Here is a 20000-nt window from a genome sequence, read left to right as displayed (position 1 = left end):
CTAGATGATATTCTCATATACAGAATATAACATAACAATGAAGTCTAGTTTTAAAACCATTAACATTTCTTGTATTATGACATTGGATCCTCACATTCTCTTCGTCTGAAAGACAAAACATTCTTAAGAATTAAGGACATGAATGTCACAATGCAATATAAAATGCCAATGGTTTGAAATAGTCATCATTTTGTAAGGCTTACTGGGTTTCTTCTGGAGTTATAAATGTGAATCTGGGGCTAATGCAGAAGGGCTGCTGAGTGTTTTCATGTATATTAATCCATTATCAGTACGTAGAATAGCAGTGAAAGAACGTTACCGTAACCATCTGTCCTCAAACTACTGAGGAACAACACTTCACCCCTTTCTTTTAAAGTTAAACTGCAGATGTCGTGTGAGAAATAGAATTAACAGTATCAATACTCACATTTAAATGCATTCGGTTATTGTCCCTTATTTTGCTAGAGAACTCCACATCATCTTCTGAAAAGCACATTGTGCGAAAAAGTACATGTAAATTTATCTCATGAAACCTCTCAAAAGAGCCCAACTCATATTTTAGCCCAAATCATAAGTGAGAAAGAACCCAAGAAATGTAAACATTTTAGTTTGTGGAAAAGACATTTAAAAGCATCAATGTATTTTTCTGTATTTGTTGAGTCTCGCGTGTCATTTTGAATACTATGACTGAACTAAATTTCATACATTTCAATGGTCCATTTTCTGACATTGCACTTGTAAATAAATACCTTTTTTAAAACAGCATGACTTTTGTGATTAGTGGATGTTTTAAACCAGGCCATTAAACTGAACCAACTGGAAACATTAATATTCACTATAATCAGATTTCAGCAGCAGGTCTTTAATTCTCTGGTGTTTCTAGTTTTCCATGACCGACGGAACCATGTTATATAATACTTTAATGCCTTTCTAAATTTAAGTATTAGAACAAACATTATTTATTTATTGTGTATTTGACTCAAACAAACGACCACACAAATATTGTTTTGTTACAGAAAATACATTTTCTGTGACATTTATTAAGATATATACAACATAACCACATAAAAAAAAAAATATTGTGTTTAAAACTTGTCAGGGTGAAGCTCCATTTCTTTTTTGATTGTGTTCTCCACCAACAGAGTGAGATTTGAGTCCGCCATGGGTAAATTGTAACTTACAAATACTTGTTTCTTGGTCTTCTTTGCTGAAAAGACAACAAAAGATTAAAACTGTAGACATCATTGAGAGGCTTCTGCACTGGACCTGTGCACCCGCTGGGGAATTTTTGGAGATTCAGATGCACAAATACTATTATACTATCGCCTATATAAAACTCTCCAACAGCAAGTGATTGAAGAAATGTTCTTACAAAGTCTTTGTGAGAGAGAGCTTGCTGTTGTGTCCGATGTGTCACCCATCACAAGACTGGACAGAGGCATTGAATCCTGGAGGAACACAAACAACAACAAATTAATGACATGAGCTGCAAATATCGTGACACACAACAGCTTTAAGTCAGAAACACACACTCTACATGTTACATATACAGTATACATTAGTTTGGTACTCATCCGCTGTACTGTATATTCTTGTATACAGTGAGGGAAATACTGATCCGATCCCCTGCTGATTTTGTAAGTTTGCCTGCTTACAAAGAAATGAAGGGTCTATCATTTTTATGGTGGGTTTATTTTTAATGACAGAGACAGAATATTAAAGAAAAATCTGGAGAAAAAAAAATCTAAAAAGGTTATAAATTGATTTGCATTTCATTCAGTGAAATAAGTGTTGATCCCTGAGGAAAACATAACGTTGTTGATGGAGAATCCTTTGTTGGCGAGTACAGAGTTCAGACATTTCTGATAGTTGGTCACCAGGTTTGCACATGTGTCAGACGACATTTAGTCCACTCCTCTGTCATCTTTATGGTTTCTTAGCTCTCTTTATATAATTTCTTCTGCTTCCAAATATTGGCAGCTTTACAATCTTGTCCCTGACATCCTTTGAAACCTATTTGGTCTGGACCATGGTGGTGGAGAGGTTGATTCTGTTGGCGATATCTTTTATATACACAACAAGCTGATTTAGGAATACTTAAAGTGACAGGACTAATCTGTGGTCCATATAGACACAGAACCAATCTGTGGAGTCAGAATTCTTGCTTTTTGAAACACTTATTTCACTGACTGAAATGCAAATTAATTTCCTTGTAAGCAGGGAAACTTACAAAATCAGCAGGGGATCAAATCAGTATTTCCCTCACTGTATACAAGAATATACAGTACAGCGGATGAGTACCAAACTATACTTTTAAAGTACATGTATATGACCTTATATTCATTTATTAGTTTGTGAGTGAGTGAGTGAGTGAGTGAGTGAGTGAGTGAGTGAGTGAGTGAGTGAGTGAGAGAGAGCTCCACAATATCTAATACAGAAATGCCCATGACCTGGGCCCGGTTTTTGAAAAGTAATCCATAAGTGATTGGATCAAATCTTGAAAATGTGTTTTTCAAAAGAAAAAACGGATTACATAATCGGATCAGATCACGTAATCCAATCTTGGTTTTTATCCGGATCAAACCTTTAGTTTGGGTTTTTCAGAACTTTTTTGTAGGATTTGGATCACTTTGATCCAAAAAATCTGGATTAAACTGATCCCATCAGAAGGGTGGACTCAGCGTGGATTCAATGCTTAAAACGTAATGCAAACTTTAAAAATGTATAAAATAATACTATATTTGCATCATGCAGTATCTTACAAGATATCATATTTATTCATAAGGTTTTAATTTTATTTGTTCATCCGTCAGGCTACAGTGATTACGTAAGCTTTAACATATTCAGCCTTTCAGTATAGGCCTACAGCAAAGTAGAAAGAGTTTTGCCTCATAAAATAATCCTCCAAACAGCTGTCAAAATTGACCAAAAACAATACATTTTATTCTGTCACTAATTGATATATATATTCATCACAATCGAAAATATTTTTGTTTTTAGAATATGTATTAGTGATGCATGCAATGATTACAGAATAACCAAAAAAATGCAAAGAATGACAATCACTGATTTTTGAAATCCAAAACAAATCCAAATCAGAAATAGTGTCAAACTATTTCGTCCCTTGTTGCACGTCCTGTTTGCTCGTTCTGGCAGAATGCAGGAGGTTGGTTAGGGTCTCCAAGGGTCTCCAAGGGTCTCAGGTGCATCATTGTCAGCACAGAGAGGGACATTGCACTTAGTAGCGATGTTGTGCAGGACATTACAGGCAAGGGTTATGTTGCATGCTTGCTTTCTGTGGTTCCTCTCTCAGAACTCCATTTAAACGCTCAATTGTTTGTGTTGTAGGTCTCATATGAGCTGACTGCTGGAAGAGGATGGGGTGGGGTTTTTCTTGTTTACAGTTTTTTAAATGTGTGTGTTTTCATTTCAAATACAAATAAACTTATATTGACCCCACACTGGCTATTCTACTTGTTGCTCTTTACATATCTATAGTTCTACATTGTGATTCCTATCCTGTTTGAGCACTGGTTATCCAGATTTGGTGATCCTGAAAAGTTCCTATCCGGATCAGATTGATCCAATCCGATGTTGCTCTAAAAAACTGGCTCCAAAAGTAAGATGGATAACGTGATCACGGATCGCAAAAAAAGGATTACTAAATCCGGATCAATTTTATTCGGATTAAACCTTTTGAAAAATCGGGCCCTGTATGTTACATTTTAAAACAAAAAAATAAACTTGTGTGTGTGTGTGTGTGTGTTTGTGTGTTATCATGTCAGCAAGACCGATACTCACATATTTACTGCTGATGGATACCGCCAGGTTGGACAGAACCGCGTTAGAACCGACCCAGAGGAAAAACCCGCCGTCGAACTTCATGACGTGAAAATGAACGTTCTGCTCTAGAATCTTCTCAGTGAAGTCGTGAACCACGATGGACCCGACGGCCTCCTGAACATCGCACTCTTCGTTCTCCATCGCTGCTATGAACGCAAAACTCTACAGATTCATGCTGGCGAGAGATATCGAAAGGAAAAAACACGTGACGCGCGCACGTTACCGTCGAGCGCGAGAAGAGCGCCACCCGCAGGACTGGAGGACGAGCGCCGTTTTTATTTCTCAACCAAAATTATTTAATTATTTCAGCTACAAGGGGGATTTTCTAATTCTTTTTTATTACTTCTATATTTAAAAGTATTTTTCAAATGACAAAACAGACCAGAAAATAATTCATTAAGTCGTATTTATTCCTAGAAAGCACTCACCATGTGCAATGCACTTCTAGACTATATTCTGGAGTCTGTATTCTGCTGCTTATTCAGAAAGAAATTTCTCCACAAGTGTGTTAAATTCACTGGCGTATCTCAAATGCAAATTATGTTTCCCATCTGGTATGACATGCAACCTGAGAAAAGAGAAAATCTATTAGCAAAGCACCTGATAAACACTCAAACCAAAGCAGATGTCTGTCATAGTACAAGTAATAGTAGCAGAATATTATAAAAACATCGAAAATCATACAAAAATATGGATATTTACATGCATTTTTAGTAAGAGGAATATATTAGTTTAATGAATAATAAGTATAATTAATATATATAATGAAAGTATTCTGCACTTTTTAGGCTAACCTTGAGCCCTTGATGTTCTTCAGAAGGTATTGTGGGTGGAAAGAGGTCACCATTGGGTCTTTGGCCCCATGAACAATCAGCGTGGGACAGGAAATCAACGGCAACAACTCCATACATATGTTACCTGACAAATAGATTTGACATGGGTAACATTTAGAATGTAATTTGAAAAAGAGGACAAGCACTTGTCGAACTAAAATGACATTTTCCTTAGAATGATGCAATGCACATTGAATAAAGTGCTATAAAAATGAATGCGACTAGTCATGAGATGTGTACATGTTTAGGAATCTACATCCATAGATCTCACCCTGTGGGTTGTGCGTAAACTGACTGATCCCATCGACCCATTTCTCCCAGGTGTCACGAAAGTACTGAGCACACTACATCTCCTCCATCGGCCGTCTCATTCGCTCACTCCATAATGACACGTCACGGATGGCTGAAACATACAGAATATGTGTTCTTAATGTGTCCTAATTTGTGTCAGCGTTTGTTCTGTCTTCCTGTCTTACATTTATAGATCTGCATGTCTTCCTCTGAGACGTAAGCATTGGAGCCCCAAACCACGAGTTTCTGAATGAGAGCGGGATTCAACGCAGCCGTGATCAGAGCGGTGATACCACCATCAGTCCATCCTAACAGAGAGAAACGAGCGAAACCCAGAGCCTACACAAATACACACACACATTTTGGATATTGCAATCTTTGTAGGGACATTTTGTCCCCATACCGTAGGGTTAACCCTTCCCACACAAACACACAGACAGAGAAACAATGACAACAAAACTGCAAAATACGACATGATATCAGTTCAGTTGTTTGGCCTCTCTGATGAGGACTTGTTATGAAGTGCTGTTTTATATAAATAATGTATATAATACATTATATATATATATACATGCAAATACGAAGAGTCCGTTTTTTTTTATTCAAAAATCTTTTTTTTATTATGTTATTGTGTTTTTATTGTGTTAGTTAGCTTTATTTAAAGAGTTTGGTTTCAAAATGAGATAACTCATGATAAAACTCATGTTTTTTTATTGTAAATTCCAATGAACTTCCATCAAACTGCAGTTGCTTTGTTTTGATTTAAGTCATAATAACTCAAAAAATACAGCTAACTAACACAATAAACCACAAAAGTTGAAGTTATCTCATTTTGGAACCAAACTCCGCATGTACACATATATACAACTCTGGTAAGGGGCGACGCCAGAAATTTTGGACCCCATGACAAAAAAATCTAATTGGGCCCCCTCTGTGCAGCTGTGGTCAGGACCAAACTGTCCCATCAAATGCTTTACATAACTCTTATTAAAATCTTGCAACTGTCTTGCTTCTTGTCGTTAATACTAGCACAATATTTACTGCTGGTGATTTGTACATGCATAGAAGTCTAGTCGGCAGTTCACTATTTGATGCAAGATTAAAAGAGACCATAAAAAATGTGCTCAAGGCTGTCTTTTACAGTCTTAATGTATTTTTATTGTAACATTTGACAAATTTGAAAATTCTTTTAACAAAATTATTATTATAATTATTAATGAAAGATTTAAAAAAACAAAAACGAACAAACTTCAAAATTTAACATCATCCTATCAAAACAATGAAAACAGCAGATTTGTTTACTTATCTGCACATATATGCCAACAAAGAAATAAAGTGGACATGTAAAATGGAATTTCCACACTAGGGTTATTATAGTGCTAAACGTTTCCCTGCACTGATTAAATGGTGATTAAATGTAGGCTAACACTAGTCTGTTGTTAGTTTATTTCACTATGGACATTAAGACAACAGTTTATACCACTCACAGACTATAGGCCAGTGGTTCTCTGATATAACTCTGATATTAAACACCTGAACAAGCTCATCAGAGTATTTACAATAGATGCGTTTAACTTAATGCGGCGCTGCGCAAATCTGTCATCGTATGACATTAAGTCCCGCAAAAGAGAATCAAGTGCAGATTGTGCGGTACACATTTGAATCGGTCTCGCGGTACTTTAATGCGATATAATAAATAATCTGCGCAGCTGAACATTAAGTTAAATGCGTCTGTTCCTGAAGTCACTGATTAAACTCTTCGGGTGTTTTATTAGAGTGGAACTCCGCAGGAAAGTGAATCTGAGTTGAGAACCACTGGACTATAGACTACACACCTTTCTTGGTGAAAAACTGGGTTACAGTTTGACACACACACACTCTCTCTCTCTCTCTCTCTCCATTTTGTCGGGGCCCCTGTCAGTCATGGGCACTTGGAAATGTCCTAACTTCTCCCCTCTATACGGCGGGTCTCTGTGGAAGAAATGAGCAGGAAAGTCTGTCGGGAGGACGCGAGCCCCCGTAACCCCTCGGGTCACACGCCACTACAGCATACCTGTCAAGTATCCCGTTTTGGCCGGGAAAGTCCCGTATTTTACCCTTCTTTCCCGCCGTCCTCCCGTATTAGTATTTTCCCGTAAATCTCCCGTATTTTAACCTGCGTTATTAAAAAATAATAACACCGGAGTAAAAATAAAAAAACATTTCCAATCTGAGCTCTGTCACTAGCCTCGCGATAACTGCCATCTGCAGTAGCCTACAGTACTGTAGGTAACAGTTGTCGCGAGGTTAGTGTGTGAGGTCAGATGATGAGTGACAACGCGGGAAAAAAACAAAACGGAGACGGATAATGGACGTAACAACAGTGACGGAAGGCACTCCTGCCAAAAAAAACAAAACCCTCGTTTAAAAACCGCCACCAATGAGACAGCGAATTACATTTTCTGAAGAGGAGCAGGGTGGGGGACAGTCACGCGTTTTGTAAGTTTTGTATTTAGCATGGTAAGAAAGATTGTTACAGAGAATAGGATGACATTAGACAACAGAACTGTTTGCGCTCTACTCTCATGTAAAATGAACCACTCTGGCCCAGCCCACAAATACACTCCTTCCAAAACAGTCTTAAAGAATGCAAAGTCTGCAACAAATGTGTACAATAACTCACTAAAAGAGTAAAAAAAAGTTATGTGAAATGAAAAGAAAAACTGTTAAGGAAAATCAATATGAAATACAAAGAATGTGGAATGAAAATAAACTGTAAAGACAAGCAATGTTAAATTAACAGAAAATATGCAAATAAGCCTTTAAATAAATATATACCCTTTTCTGTTTTCATTTGGGCTATAACACCTGTTTTAAAATGTAAGGGATACTGAGTTTGGTTGGGGTGGTGGGCGCCCGAAAAATTTCCCTTATTTTCAAATCCAAAACTTGACAGGTATGCACTACAGTAAAACAAGTCTTATCAACTAACCCTAAGCAAAATCAGTGTTTCCACTACCTGTTCAAACAAAAACTAACATAAAAACCCCAAAGTGTTTGTAAATAAGTCATAGATGTATTATAATGGGATATAAGCTCCGGGCAGCAGCAGGACAGCGTGAGATCCGTGTCCAGTGTGTTGATAACACAGATTCACTCCATTCACTGAACGCTTCCCACTCACACACTTACTACTGACAAACAAACAACAACAACAACACTCGCTATCTTAATCATACAAACAGAAACATCACTTTTATTTAAGAAGATGAAGATTATTCATGTGTTCTCACGAGACTCAGCCCCAGACAGACACGTTTGTCAACTGCAGTGAACTGCGCCCCCTCACACACGCGCGCGCGCACTTTAACACCAATCAATATCACATGATGTCACTTGTCAGTTATATGTTTACTGTGGAATCTAGTTAAGAATAAAATAATTTATTTATTAACCATCATTCACGAACACTTTTACCTGTAAAGTCTTGTCTGTATTAAAACTTTGAGCGCTTTGGACCCTGCGCGAGACGCCATAGCGTGAACGTCACGCGCTGCTGCAGGGGGATGAAGGAGCTATCTTTTAATTTTCTTCCCGCAGATTCTACACTTCTGCATTTTAAGATATATTATTGAATGAAATGTAAATCCTGATGACAAAAAACATCCAAACCGTATTGGTTACCAGTTATATTGGTTATATGGTTCATAAGGGTATTTGTTTTGAAAACTATTAGGATTGATATTGTTTAAATTTTGCTTTACATCAAATGACATTGTGTTTAAGTTTTCTTCGATCTTGTTTAATGTTAGAAGAATGTAAATCATGTATTTGATGTGGCTGTATGTGAAAGTCAATGTAAAGTTCTGGAGAAGATGATAAGTGTGTTTCACTTCCCAGTGGCTCAAACCCACAATGTCATGCTGGTCTACACTGGGTTTCAATAACACTCATCTGCACACACGCACACACACGCACACATGCACACACATACGCGAGCGCACACACACACGCACGCACACATATGCCCACAGGTGCTGTGTGGGGGTGTCCCTCATCAACCCCATGAGATTGATCATTCAGGGACGGGGCAGTGGGATGTTTACGTCTGGGTATAGAAGTTCATGTGCACTATAGAGGGCACGGGGAATTTAAGGGGATTTCTATGACATGTGTTGAATTCAGTCAGAAAAATAATCAACAAGTGAATGCCACGCAACTTCAACATCGAACATGTCGGAACAAGTGAACAAGTGAAAATGTCAGGAAAAACATCAGACACGTTTGCTTATATAACACTCAATCTGTCATGATGGTCAGTGTTCTCCTGCAGGATCTGAGCATCTTCTGAAGAACATCTCGTATATCTCACAGAAGCTCATTTTTGTTTGTCTACTTGAAAAAGCATTAAATGAAGTGCTGCTTGCATTTCTTAATATGGAATTAAAACGTGCACGTAAACACTTGACAAGATGTCAATCTTGTGCAAGAATCATAATGAAAATATTTCATGTTGTTTAATTGTGTTGAATCTGTTCAATTCCAATGTGGAATCAGTATTTAAGGCCCAGAGCCCAAGCTCAGCTCTGAGAACATCTGTCCGAGCTTCACAGCCTTTGGCTTCCTCTTGCACAGCATATTTGATTAGGACATTTACTGTTTCTTGCTTTTGGGACAAGATGTTCAACTCTTTTAGCAACATTGGTTTTCCGGTTTGTCTTTCAGTTCAAATGAGAAAAGCCTCTGTGTGTTTTTTTGGTATATGTGAAAGAAAATGGCAGCAGATGTTACAGGATTTTAGGAGAGAGGGGGGCCGAAGACTTCTGTTGCTGGGCAAGAAGGTTTGAATTTAGCAACATGAGCTGCTGATGTTGTGATTGGTTGGTTTGAAGAGTCATACGTGATGATGGACCATCAGTCAGGGCACATGTGACACATATCTGACTGCTGTTTGACATTTGAAAGATCTTTTACAGGTTTCCTAAAAATCCCATGAGCCTCTGAGTTTTGTGCCACAATGCTGTTTACTGTGAAAACTTTATTTCTATTCTTATTTCATATGACAATTCAGTCAGTAACTTATACATGTTCACATTATATAATCATAAATGGTTAGAGTTACACTGTTGTAAAAGATTGAAACATAAAACATCCACTTCTAAAGACTGAAGAACAAACTTGAGGATGAAGATCCTAGCAACCACCCAGAACATACAAGTGACCATAGCAACCCCCTGACAACCACCCACAACACCGCAGGCAGAAGAGATCGATTTAACACAGACATTTTTGTCGTAACAAATCAAATCCAGTTGCTTTATTGTCTTACATTTATTAACATTTATTCATGTAGCACAGTGTTTATCCCCTAGTGGTTCATTGGCGTAATTGCAGTGGGTCCGTAGAACCCTTTAAACATGTTTTGAGTTCTTATCCTTCATTCAGGGTTTGAAATGAACACCCACCAGAAGCAGATAAAAATCAACCGAATCGACTATTGCAGTCAAATTTAATGCCAAATTGACTGGTTACTTGTGTTCATAAATTGTTTATTTACACTCACCTAAAGGATTATTAGGAACACCTGTTCAGTTTCTCATTAATGCAATTATGGTGGTGGTGTAATGGTGTGGGGGATGTTTTCTTGGCACACTTTAGGCCCCTTAATGCCAATTGGGCATCGTTTAAATGGCACGGCCTACCTGAGAATTGTTTCTGACCATGTCCATCCCTTTATGACCACCATGTACACATCCTCTGATGAATACTTCCAGCAGGATAATGCACCATGTCACAAAGCTCCAATCATTTCAAATTGGTTTCTTGAACATGACAATGAGTTCACTGTACTAAAATGGCCCCACAGTCACCAGATCTCAACCCAATAGAGCATCTTTGGGATGTGGTGGAACGGGAGCTTCGTGCATCCCACAAATCTCCATCAACTGCAAGATGCTATCCTATCAATATGGGCCAACATTTCTAAAGAATGCTTTCAGCACCTTGTTGAATCAATGCCACGTAGAATTAAGACAGTTCTGAAGGCGAAAGGGGGTCAAACACAGTATTAGTGTGGTGTTCCTAATAATCCTTTAGGTGAGTGTATATATACTTATATAAGTGGGGGGTCAAACACAGTATTAGTGTGGTGTTCCTAATAATCCTTTAGGTGAGTGTATATATACTTATATAAGTGGGGGGTCAAACACAGTATTAGTGTGGTGTTCCTAATAATCCTTTAGGTGAGTGTATATATACTTATATAAGTGGGGGGTCAAACACAGTATTAGTGTGGTGTTCCTAATAATCCTTTAGGTGAGTGTACTTTGCAGTGAAGGTTCATGTAAACCAAATCATAATGTGCGCATTTCTGATCAAACATTCCCGTCATGCGGCGTCATTAAGAGCGGTGACATCACAGCGCTGCACCGACACACAAAGTTGAACAAGAATATTGTTTATTGAAGCACCACACATCACATTATTCATGAGCTTAAGATTTTAGCAATAGACAGTAATGACATCAGTTTCACCTCATCAGTTCAACACGCGGATCTATCAGAACTATCAGTGCATGAGCAAACAGACTCTCTCTCTCTCTCTCTCTCTCTCTCTCTCTCTCTCTCTCTCTCTCTCTCTCTCTCTCTCTCTCTCTCTCTCTGACACAGGACCGACGGGATCTTATTAACAGCAGTTTTGCTTCAGATCGAATGTAAGGGATGCATTGGCGTAATTTGCGTGTGGGACATGTCCCCTCCACTTTTCGGAAGAAATGAAGAGATGCTTCTCTGAAAGTCACGTGAGGATGCAGGATGCCCGTTGCTCACACTATTTGCGGCCGGAAGAGAGCCTCGACTCCAGTATGAAATGCGGCGAGCATCATCCGCGTTCAGCCCTTGCGTGTGCATACAGTGTCAGACACAAAAACGTGTAAATCAACGAACAAGTGTTAGGAGTAAACAGTTTTTAAGTGTAATGCGCCGCTACAGCCACGAGACATTCCCAAAATGACAGTGGGAACCGCACATAGAGAGAGCTCATAGGCGGACACGCAATTTAAAGGACCGCCCTCTATATCTCAGAAATATTCCCGACGAATTATTACAGAAGTAAATGATTAAAGTATTAATTGTTTTGTCTCCACCACTTCTCAAAACTAAGTTATGCCACTGAAGGAATGCGTCAGGTCAGGTGCACGTCAGGGCAAGTTGGGGAACTTAGAAGTTTAAAACTTTTAATTTTGTTATTGAACAATGGATAGCCTCTATATCACTGTGGTAAATGTGTTATTGTTTTCTTGTTTTTTTTTATCATTTTCTAGAGATATTAAACATTATATAATGGTAACATATAACTGATCAGTAATGGTTGGTGTAAGTCCTTCTTGACAGAGAAGGTTTTGGTGGCGTAATTGTGAAATTTGTGTTATTGTAATGCAACTGAAAACTGTTTAATGGTCACATGTAATTTTAAGTTACATATATTGACCTAACCAATTTTTTATTTTCCTAATTTAGTGGAAATATGTTGTGCTGGGGAAAGAAGGTGTGAGCGCGGGGTTGGATTGAGATGAGATGGGGTCCAGTACTCCAAAAGGTTGAGAACCACTGAAGTAGCAGACACTCATAAACATATAAACATTTGATCAACAAAATAGAGACAAGATAGAGATAAAGAAAAAGTGTTTGTTCTGTTGCAAATGCATCATTGACTAAAAGAGCAGAAGTATTTAAACTAACAGAAAACAGAAAACAGAGAGTGTTTCAAAAGAGAAATCCAGCACGTCAAATCAAACTTTCCCTGTTTTCAGACAGAAAAGTGTGTGTGTGTGTGTATCTTTCAGAACTTTCATCTTTTCTCACTGGCATCTCAAAATCTCTCAGTTTCCGAACTCAAAGCAGCTCATCTCAGATGAAAACACACCGAACAACAACAACAACTGAACACGTCTTCATTCTCTGAACTTCAACACATCTGCCTGAGAACAGATTCTGAGAGACGCTTCTAAACAATGTTGATGATGATCAACTGCACAAATACACACAAATATAACTGGTGAATGTTGCATGATTACACACAATGTCTTTAATTTGTTATTTGATGATCATTCATACACTTGTCCATTAACTGTTTAATATAACGCTCCTCGTTTTTTCAATATGTTCAATATGTGGAGTGTAAGCCATCCGTGGACTGTGTCTATAGAGTCAAAATGAGTCGGGTTCTGACATGACTCAACAGTTTTCAGGTTGTTGTGTTGTGTTGTGTTGTGTAGAGTTGAGTTCAGATGTAGTTAAACAGGTGCTGACAGACAGCAGGATTCATTTGAATATCTGACCGTCAACCACAAACAGATTTCTGGGAAAGTGAGTGTGCATCTTTACTTCAATGCACATCATCATGTTATACATGTACAGAGAAGACATTATTTACACATGTGCATTAATGTCTCATGAGTCACACACAAACACATTAATTCTTAGAAACTATTTCTCTCCACAAAATCAGAAGTCTGTGTGTGTGTCTGTGTGTGTGTGTGTGTGTGTGTGTGTGTGTGCGTGTGTGTGTTGCTGAGTAATCTCTTTCAGTCGTGACGTCCAGTCATACCATGAACACACATAAACACACACACACACACACACAGGTGCACAATGACACTAAATCTTCTCTGTCGTTCTTCTTCAGATTGGTTTGGGGGAATTTATGAGTGATAACTGCTGCTTTTATTAATCTCATCCACATTAATATCACAGAAAACCTCATTCATCTCTCCCTCTCTCTCTCTCTCTCTCTCTCTCTCTGTCTCTCTCTCTCCTTCTCTCTCTCTCTCTCTCTCTCTCTCTCTCTCTCCTTCTCTCTCTCTCTCTCTCTCTCTCTCTCCTTCTCTCTCTCTCTCTCTCTCTCTCTCTCTCTCTCTCTCTCTCTCTCTCTCTCTCTCTCTCTCTCTCTCTCTCTCTCCTTCTCTCTCTCTCTCCTTCTCTCTCTCTCTCTCTCTCTCTCTCTCTCTCTCTCTCTCTCTCTCCTTCTCTCTCTCTCTCTCTCCTTCTCTCTCTCTCTCTCTCTCTCTCTCTCCTTCTCTCTCTCTCTCTCTCTCTCTCTCTCTCTCTCCTTCTCTCTCTCTCTCTCCTTCTCTCTCTCTCTCTCTCTCTCTCTCTCCTTCTCTCCTTCTCTCTCTCTCTCTCTCTCTCTCTCTCTCTCTCTCTCTCTCTCTCTCTCTCTCTCTCTCTCTCTCTCTCTCTCTCCTTCTCTCTCTCTCTCTCTCTCCTTCTCTCTCTCTCTCTCTCTCTCCTTCTCTCTCTCTCTCTCTCTCTCTCCTTCTCCTTCTCTCTCTGTCTCTCTCTCTCTCTCTCTCTCTCTCTCTCTCTCGTTAAGTACATTATAACACAAATGTGGATAAATCATCTGTAATGAAAAAAACTGTAAAATACGCACTGCTAGTCACTTTGGATAAAAGCGTTTGCTAAATGTACGAATGTAAATGTAAGTTAACTGTGTCCACATCTAACAATGCAGCATGTGGTTCAGTGTCATCAGTGATCAATCATTTAATGTAGTGTGTGTACACATTTACATTTAAAAATCATGATTTGATGTAAATCTAATGATCATTCTGTGCGTGGTCTTGTCTTTATATCCTGGCGGGGACCTAAACCTGAACGCACACCAACTCACTCATGTCACCGTGGCAACCAAAATATATGTCCCAATGGGCAAAAAAGCTCATAAATCGTACAGAACAATATGTTTATGAAAATCTAAAAATGCAAAAAGTTTTGTATGACCTTCAGGGCATAAAAGAAACAGTTTGTAGAGTATAAACATCATTACACCTATGGACTGTCCCCATAGAGATAATAAACCAGACGTGTGTGTGAACTTTCAAGACTTTAAATAAACATCTGTTTATGAGACTCCTCCTACAAAAAGGCAAATAATGGAGAAAAGTGTGTGGGAGTGCAGTTTGTGAGTGCTCATCATCACATCTGTCATGTGTGCTGTACTGTGGAGATGTCTGTGAGCTCAGGGAATGGGAAACTGCGTCGGTGGCTGATCGAGCAGGTGGAGACGGGCAAATATCCTGGATTAGTTTGGGTGGACAGAGACCGGACAACATTCCGCATCCCATGGAAACACGCTGGGAAACAGGATTACAACAGAGACGAGGACGCTGCGCTTTTCAAGGTGATTGACATGCAGATGAATGTGTGTAACTGATGACAACATCTAACACAAACATCTACACACATTGTGTCCTTTAAATCATGTGACCTCAACTAAAACTCTACATATGATGAGCTCTACATCTTCACATGTTCACTTTAACCTCAATCATGTGTCATGTTTTCTTTCTTTCTGTCTTTCTTTCTTTCTTTCTTCTTTCTTTCTTTCTTTTTTCTTTCTTTCTTTCTTTCTTTCTTTCTTTCTTTCTTTCTTTCTTTCTTCATTTCTTTCTTTCTTTTTTCTTTCTCTTTTCATTTCTTTCTTTCTTTCTTTCTTTCATTCTTTCTTCATTTCTTTCTTTCTTTCTTTCTTTCTTTCATTCTTTCTTCATTTCGTCTTCATTTCTTTCTTTCTTTCTTTCTCTCTTTCTTTCTTTCTTTATTCTTTCTTTCTTTCTTTCTTTCTTTCTTTCTTTCTTTCTTTCTTCATTTCTTTCTTTCTTTCTTTCTTCATTTCTTTCTTTCTTTCTTTCTGTCTTTCTTTCTTCATTTCTTTCTTTCTTTCTTTCTTTCCTTCTTTCTTCATTAATTTCTTTCTTTCTTTCTTTCTTATTTTCTTCATTCATTAATTAATTTCTTTTTTTCTTTCTTCATTTCTTCATTTCTTTCTTTCCTTCCTTCTTTCTTTCTTTCTTTCTTATTTTCTTTCTTTCTTTCTTTCTTTCTTCATTTCTTTCTTTCTTTCTTTCTTTCTTCATTTCTTTCTTTCTTTCTTTCTTTCTCTTTTCATTTCTTTCTTTCTTTCTTTCTTTCTTCATTTCTTTCTTTCTTTCTTTCTCTTTTCATTTCTTTCTGTCTTTCTTTCTTTCTTTCTTCATTTCTTTCTTTCTTTCTTTCTTTCTTCATTTCTTTCTTTCTTTCTTTCTTTCTTTCTTTCTTTCTTTCTTTCTTCATTTCTTTCTTTCTTTCTTTCTTTCTTTCTTTCTTTCTTTCTTTCTTTCCTTCTTTCTTCATTAATTTCTTTCTTTCTTTCTTTCTTTCTTATTTTCTTCATTCATTAATTAATTTCTTTTTTTCTTTCTTCATTTCTTCATTTCTTCATTTCTTTCTTTCTTTCTTTCCTTCCTTCTTTCTTTCTTTCTTTCTTATTTTCTTCATTCATTCATTAATTTCTTTTTTTCTTTCTTCATTTCTTCATTTCTTTCTTTCTTTCTTTCTTTCTTTCTTTCTGTCTTTCTTTCCTTCTTTCTTTCTTTCTTTCCTTCTTTCTTTCTTTCTTTCTTTCTTTCTTCATTCATTCATTAATTTCTTTCTTTCTTTCTTTCTTTCTTTCTTTCTTTCTTTCTTTCTTTCTTTCTTTCTTTCTTTCTTTCTTTCTTTCTTTCTTTCTTTCTTTCTTTCTTTCTTTCTTTCTTTCTTTCTTTCTTTCTTTCTTTCTTTCTTTCTTTCTTTCTTTCTTTCTTTCTTTCTTTCTTTCTTTCTTTCTTTCTTTCTTTCTTTCTTTCTTTCTTTCTTTCTTTCTTTCTTTCTTTCTTTCTTTCTTTCTTTCTTTCTTTCTTTCTTTCTTTCTTTCTTTCTTTCTTTCTTTCTTTTCTTTCTTTCTTATTTTCTTCATTCATTCATTAATTTCTTTTTTTCTTTCTTCATTTCTTCATTTCTTTCTTTCTTTCTTTCTTATTTTCTTCATTCATTCATTCATTTCTTTCTTCCTTTCTTTCTTTCTTTCTTTCTTTCTTATTTTCTTCATTCATTCATTCATTCCTTTCTTTCTTCATTTCTTTCTTATTTTCTTCATTCATTCATTTCTTTCCTTCTTTCTTTCTTTCCTTCTTTCTTTCTTTCTTTCTTTCTTTCTTTCTTCATTTCTTTCTTTCTTCATTTTTTTCTTTCTTTCTTTCTTCCTTTTTTCATTTCTTTCTTTTTTTCTTCATTCATTTCTTTCTTTCTTCTTTTCTTCATTTCTTTCTCTTTCTTTCCTTCTTTCTTCATTTCTTCTTTTCTTCATTCATTCATTTCTTTCTTTCTTCATTTCTTTCTTCTTTTCTTCATTCATTCATTTCTTTCTTTCTTCTTTTCTTCATTCATTCATTCATTCATTCATTTCTCTTTCTTTCTTCATTTCTGTTTTTCTTTCTCTCTTCATTTCTTTCTTCTTTTCTTTCTTTCTTTCTTTCTTCATTTCTGTCTTTGTGTCTTTCTTTCTCTTTTCATTTCTTTCTTTCTTTCTTTCTTTCATTCTTTCTTCATTTCTTTCTTTCTTTCATTCTTTCTTCATTTCGTCTTCATTTCTTTCTTTCTTTCTTTCTTTCTTTATTTCACGCTTTCGTTCGTTCTTTCTTTCTTTCTGTCTTAATTTCTTTCTTCATTTCGGTCTTTTTTTCTTTCTTTCTTCATTTCTTTCTTCTTTTCTTCATTCATTCATTTCTTTCTTCATTTCTTCATTCATTCATTCATTCATTTCTTTCTTTCTTTCTTCATTATTAATTTCTTTCTTTCTTTCTTCATTTCTTTCTTCTTTTCTTCATTCATTCATTCATTCATTCATTCATTTCTTTCTTTCTTTCTTTCTTTCTTTCTTTCTTCTTTCTTCTTTCTTCTTTCTTCTTTCTTCTTCTTTTCTTCATTCATTCATTTCTTTCTTCTTTTCTTCATTCATTCATTCATTCATTTCTTTCTACTTTCTTCTTTTCTTCATTTATGTCTTTCTTTCTCTCTTCATTCTTTCTTTCTTTCTTTCTTTCTTTCTCCATTTCATTCTTTCTTCTTAACCTTTAATCAAATCATTTCCACTTGCTTCTGTGCATTCAGGCCTGGGCTCTGTTTAAAGGGAAGTATCGTGAAGGCATTGATAAACCTGACCCACCTACCTGGAAAACCCGTCTGAGGTGTGCTCTGAACAAAAGCTGTGACTTTGAGGAGGTCGTGGGTCAGAGTCAGCTGGATATATCAGAACCTTTCAAAGTGTATCGTGTTATTCCTGAGGGGACTAAAAGAGGTACAAACGCACACGCACACACTCTTCATCACACATACAAACACACAAACACTCTTCATCACACACACGCACGCACGCACGCACACACACACACTTTTCATCACGCACACACTTCATCACGCACACACTTCATCACGCACACTCTTCATCACGCACACACTTCATCACGCACGCACACACACACACACACACACTTCATCACGCACGCACACACACACACACACACTTCATCACACACACTTCATCACACACAAACACACACACACACACACTCTTCATTCAAGTTTCACAACTCCTCAGTTTCAGGAGCAAAGTGTCATGAGAGAGTGTGTCCAGCGTCTGGTCATCACAGTTACCCATCACACCCCTCATATGAACCTATGCATGCTCAGGTAACATCAGCTTCGTCTACAGCATCTTCTGCATCATGTGTCTGTCACATGAAGAAATGACAGATGTTTGTGCGTTCTCTCCCTGCAGCTGTCTAACTTCCTGTCGGTTGCCGATAGAAACTGGAGAGACTTCCTGTTAGAGCAGAATCCACTGTCAGAGATGCACTCTTCATTCGGTCCTAGCACTCACTGGGATGCTGGTGTGTGTGTGTGTGTGTGTTGATAGTGATAATGGTCAGTGTTAATGGTGAAGTGAATTGTGGGTGTTGTGTTCAGGTTATCAGATCAGTGGGTCTTTCTACAGCAGCGCTTCATTTGATTCTCCATCTCCTCTCTTCAGTCTGGACCCCGGCATCAGATCACTGGAGACCATGACACTGTCAGGTACACACACACTCTTCATCACACACACACACACACACACACACACACACTTGATCACACGCGCACACACACTTGATCACACGCGCACACACTCTTCATCACACGCGCACACACTTGATCACACACGCACACACTCTTCATCACACACACAAGCGCACACACACAGTTTGTACCACATTATAACAATGTAATGCAGTTGTTGCGTGTGTGTGTGTGTTGTCCAGAGTCTCGTCTGCAGGTGAGTGTGTTCAGCGGTGATGTTGTGTTTGTTGATGTGACGGTCACCAGCATGGAGGGCTGTCTGCTGCTTCCTCATGATGACAGCTGGACCCACATGGGCGCGGGCGGACCGGAAGCCGTTCCTCTTCCACACAGTGAGAGAGGAGAGCTGGAGGGAGGAGTTCTGCTCTGGATGTCACCCGACGGCCTGTACGCCCGACGCTTCTGTCAGAGCGCCATCTACTGCGACACAACGCAAAACAACATCACAAGTAAACTCTGCAAACTAGAGCGCGATCAAACCAGTAAACTACTGGACACACAACTCTTCCTGACAGGTGCACAGAACATCATTTATCACATCATGATCACACGTGTGAAGAGTTAAAAAAGAAACCCTTCTCTGTTTGTGTGTCTCAGATCTTCAGACGTGTTTCTTGCAAGCTTGTCCACCTCCACGGTTCCACGTGCAGCTGTTTTTTGACTCCTGCGGCCCCTCAGCAGACAGAAGACCCCTGACAGTACAGGTATCGACCTCTGACTTCATCATCCGTGTGGTTGTTTAGAGCTTACGAAGGTCTTATGAAGTTCCTGTTGTGTCCTGCAGGTGGAGCCGCTGTTGGGACGTCAGTTACTGATGCTCATGCAGCAGGGGGCGTTCGGTTACAGCAGAAACACCCATGACCTTTCACCTCTGACCCCTGATCAGATCCTCCCCATCAACCAAGATTATCCTGTGACCCACAGCGGTATCATACAGGAGTCATTTAAGGCACAGCCCGAGGATTCATGAAGAGATCAAGATAAAGTATTAAAGAAAAAAGATCATCACGGCATTAATGTCATTAAGTTTAGCCAAAAATCTCAATCCTGTCATCAATTATTCTCTCTCATGTGTATGTAA

At 37.9% G+C, this 20000-nt stretch overlaps 4 protein-coding genes across 4 annotated transcripts in view; 2 read left to right on the top strand and 2 right to left on the bottom strand.

Moving 5' to 3' along the window:
• The window catches only part of LOC130434121 (solute carrier family 22 member 23), a 15272-nt gene extending 14510 nt beyond the window's left edge, over positions 1-762 (top strand). Inside the window, exon 10 of the mRNA XM_056764073.1 lies at positions 1-762. This exon is cut by the window's left edge and continues 1835 nt beyond it. The gene's annotated coding sequence lies outside the window, so the exon portion shown is untranslated.
• Positions 763-1000: 238 nt separating this feature from the next.
• Positions 1001-4081, bottom strand: psmg4 (proteasome (prosome, macropain) assembly chaperone 4). Its single transcript, XM_056764075.1, has 3 exons — positions 3802-4081; positions 1373-1448; positions 1001-1207 (listed from the first exon to the last, which is right to left on the bottom strand). The coding sequence occupies exons 1-3, from the start codon at positions 3982-3984 to the stop codon at positions 1086-1088; spliced, it is 381 nt and encodes a 126-aa protein (XP_056620053.1). The 5' UTR covers positions 3985-4081; the 3' UTR covers positions 1001-1085.
• Positions 4082-4232: 151 nt separating this feature from the next.
• Positions 4233-8175, bottom strand: bphl (biphenyl hydrolase like; the record flags this gene model as incomplete). Its single annotated transcript, XM_056763798.1, is given in 7 exon segments — positions 4233-4411; positions 4638-4761; positions 4948-5079; positions 5153-5306; positions 6899-6965; positions 6967-7080; positions 8030-8175. Coding segments are annotated over 7 exon segments (828 nt in total), but the record flags the coding sequence as incomplete, so codon positions are not given.
• A 6642-nt stretch (positions 8176-14817) lies between these two features.
• Positions 14818-19899, top strand: irf4l (interferon regulatory factor 4 like). Its single transcript, XM_056764074.1, has 8 exons — positions 14818-15128; positions 17915-18101; positions 18402-18493; positions 18582-18693; positions 18770-18877; positions 19102-19434; positions 19517-19623; positions 19704-19899. The coding sequence occupies exons 1-8, from the start codon at positions 14955-14957 to the stop codon at positions 19887-19889; spliced, it is 1299 nt and encodes a 432-aa protein (XP_056620052.1). The 5' UTR covers positions 14818-14954; the 3' UTR covers positions 19890-19899.
• The last annotated feature ends 101 nt before the right edge of the window (positions 19900-20000 follow it).

The sequence above is a fragment of the Triplophysa dalaica genome, chromosome 13 (assembly GCF_015846415.1).
Source record: "Triplophysa dalaica isolate WHDGS20190420 chromosome 13, ASM1584641v1, whole genome shotgun sequence".
NCBI lineage: Eukaryota > Metazoa > Chordata > Actinopteri > Cypriniformes > Nemacheilidae > Triplophysa > Triplophysa dalaica.
Note: the sequence above shows the minus strand (reverse complement) of the source record. Positions and strands in the feature narration are given on the sequence as shown.

Bases quoted from the DNA above. Each gene is read 5' to 3' on its own strand.
- psmg4 (XM_056764075.1), bottom strand. From the start codon at position 3,984: ATGGAGAACGAAGAGTGCGATGTTCAGGAGGCCGTCGGGTCCATCGTG. The intron at 1,449-3,801 runs GTGAGTATCGGT...GTGTTCCTCCAG, and splicing joins TATCCATCAGCAGTAAATAT to GATTCAATGCCTCTGTCCAG. The intron at 1,208-1,372 runs GTAAGAACATTT...TTGTCTTTTCAG, and splicing joins CTCTCTCTCACAAAGACTTT to CAAAGAAGACCAAGAAACAA.
- irf4l (XM_056764074.1), top strand. From the start codon at position 14,955: ATGTCTGTGAGCTCAGGGAATGGGAAACTGCGTCGGTGGCTGATCGAG. The intron at 15,129-17,914 runs GTGATTGACATG...CTGTGCATTCAG, and splicing joins AGGACGCTGCGCTTTTCAAG to GCCTGGGCTCTGTTTAAAGG. The intron at 18,694-18,769 runs GTGTGTGTGTGT...TGTTGTGTTCAG, and splicing joins TAGCACTCACTGGGATGCTG to GTTATCAGATCAGTGGGTCT.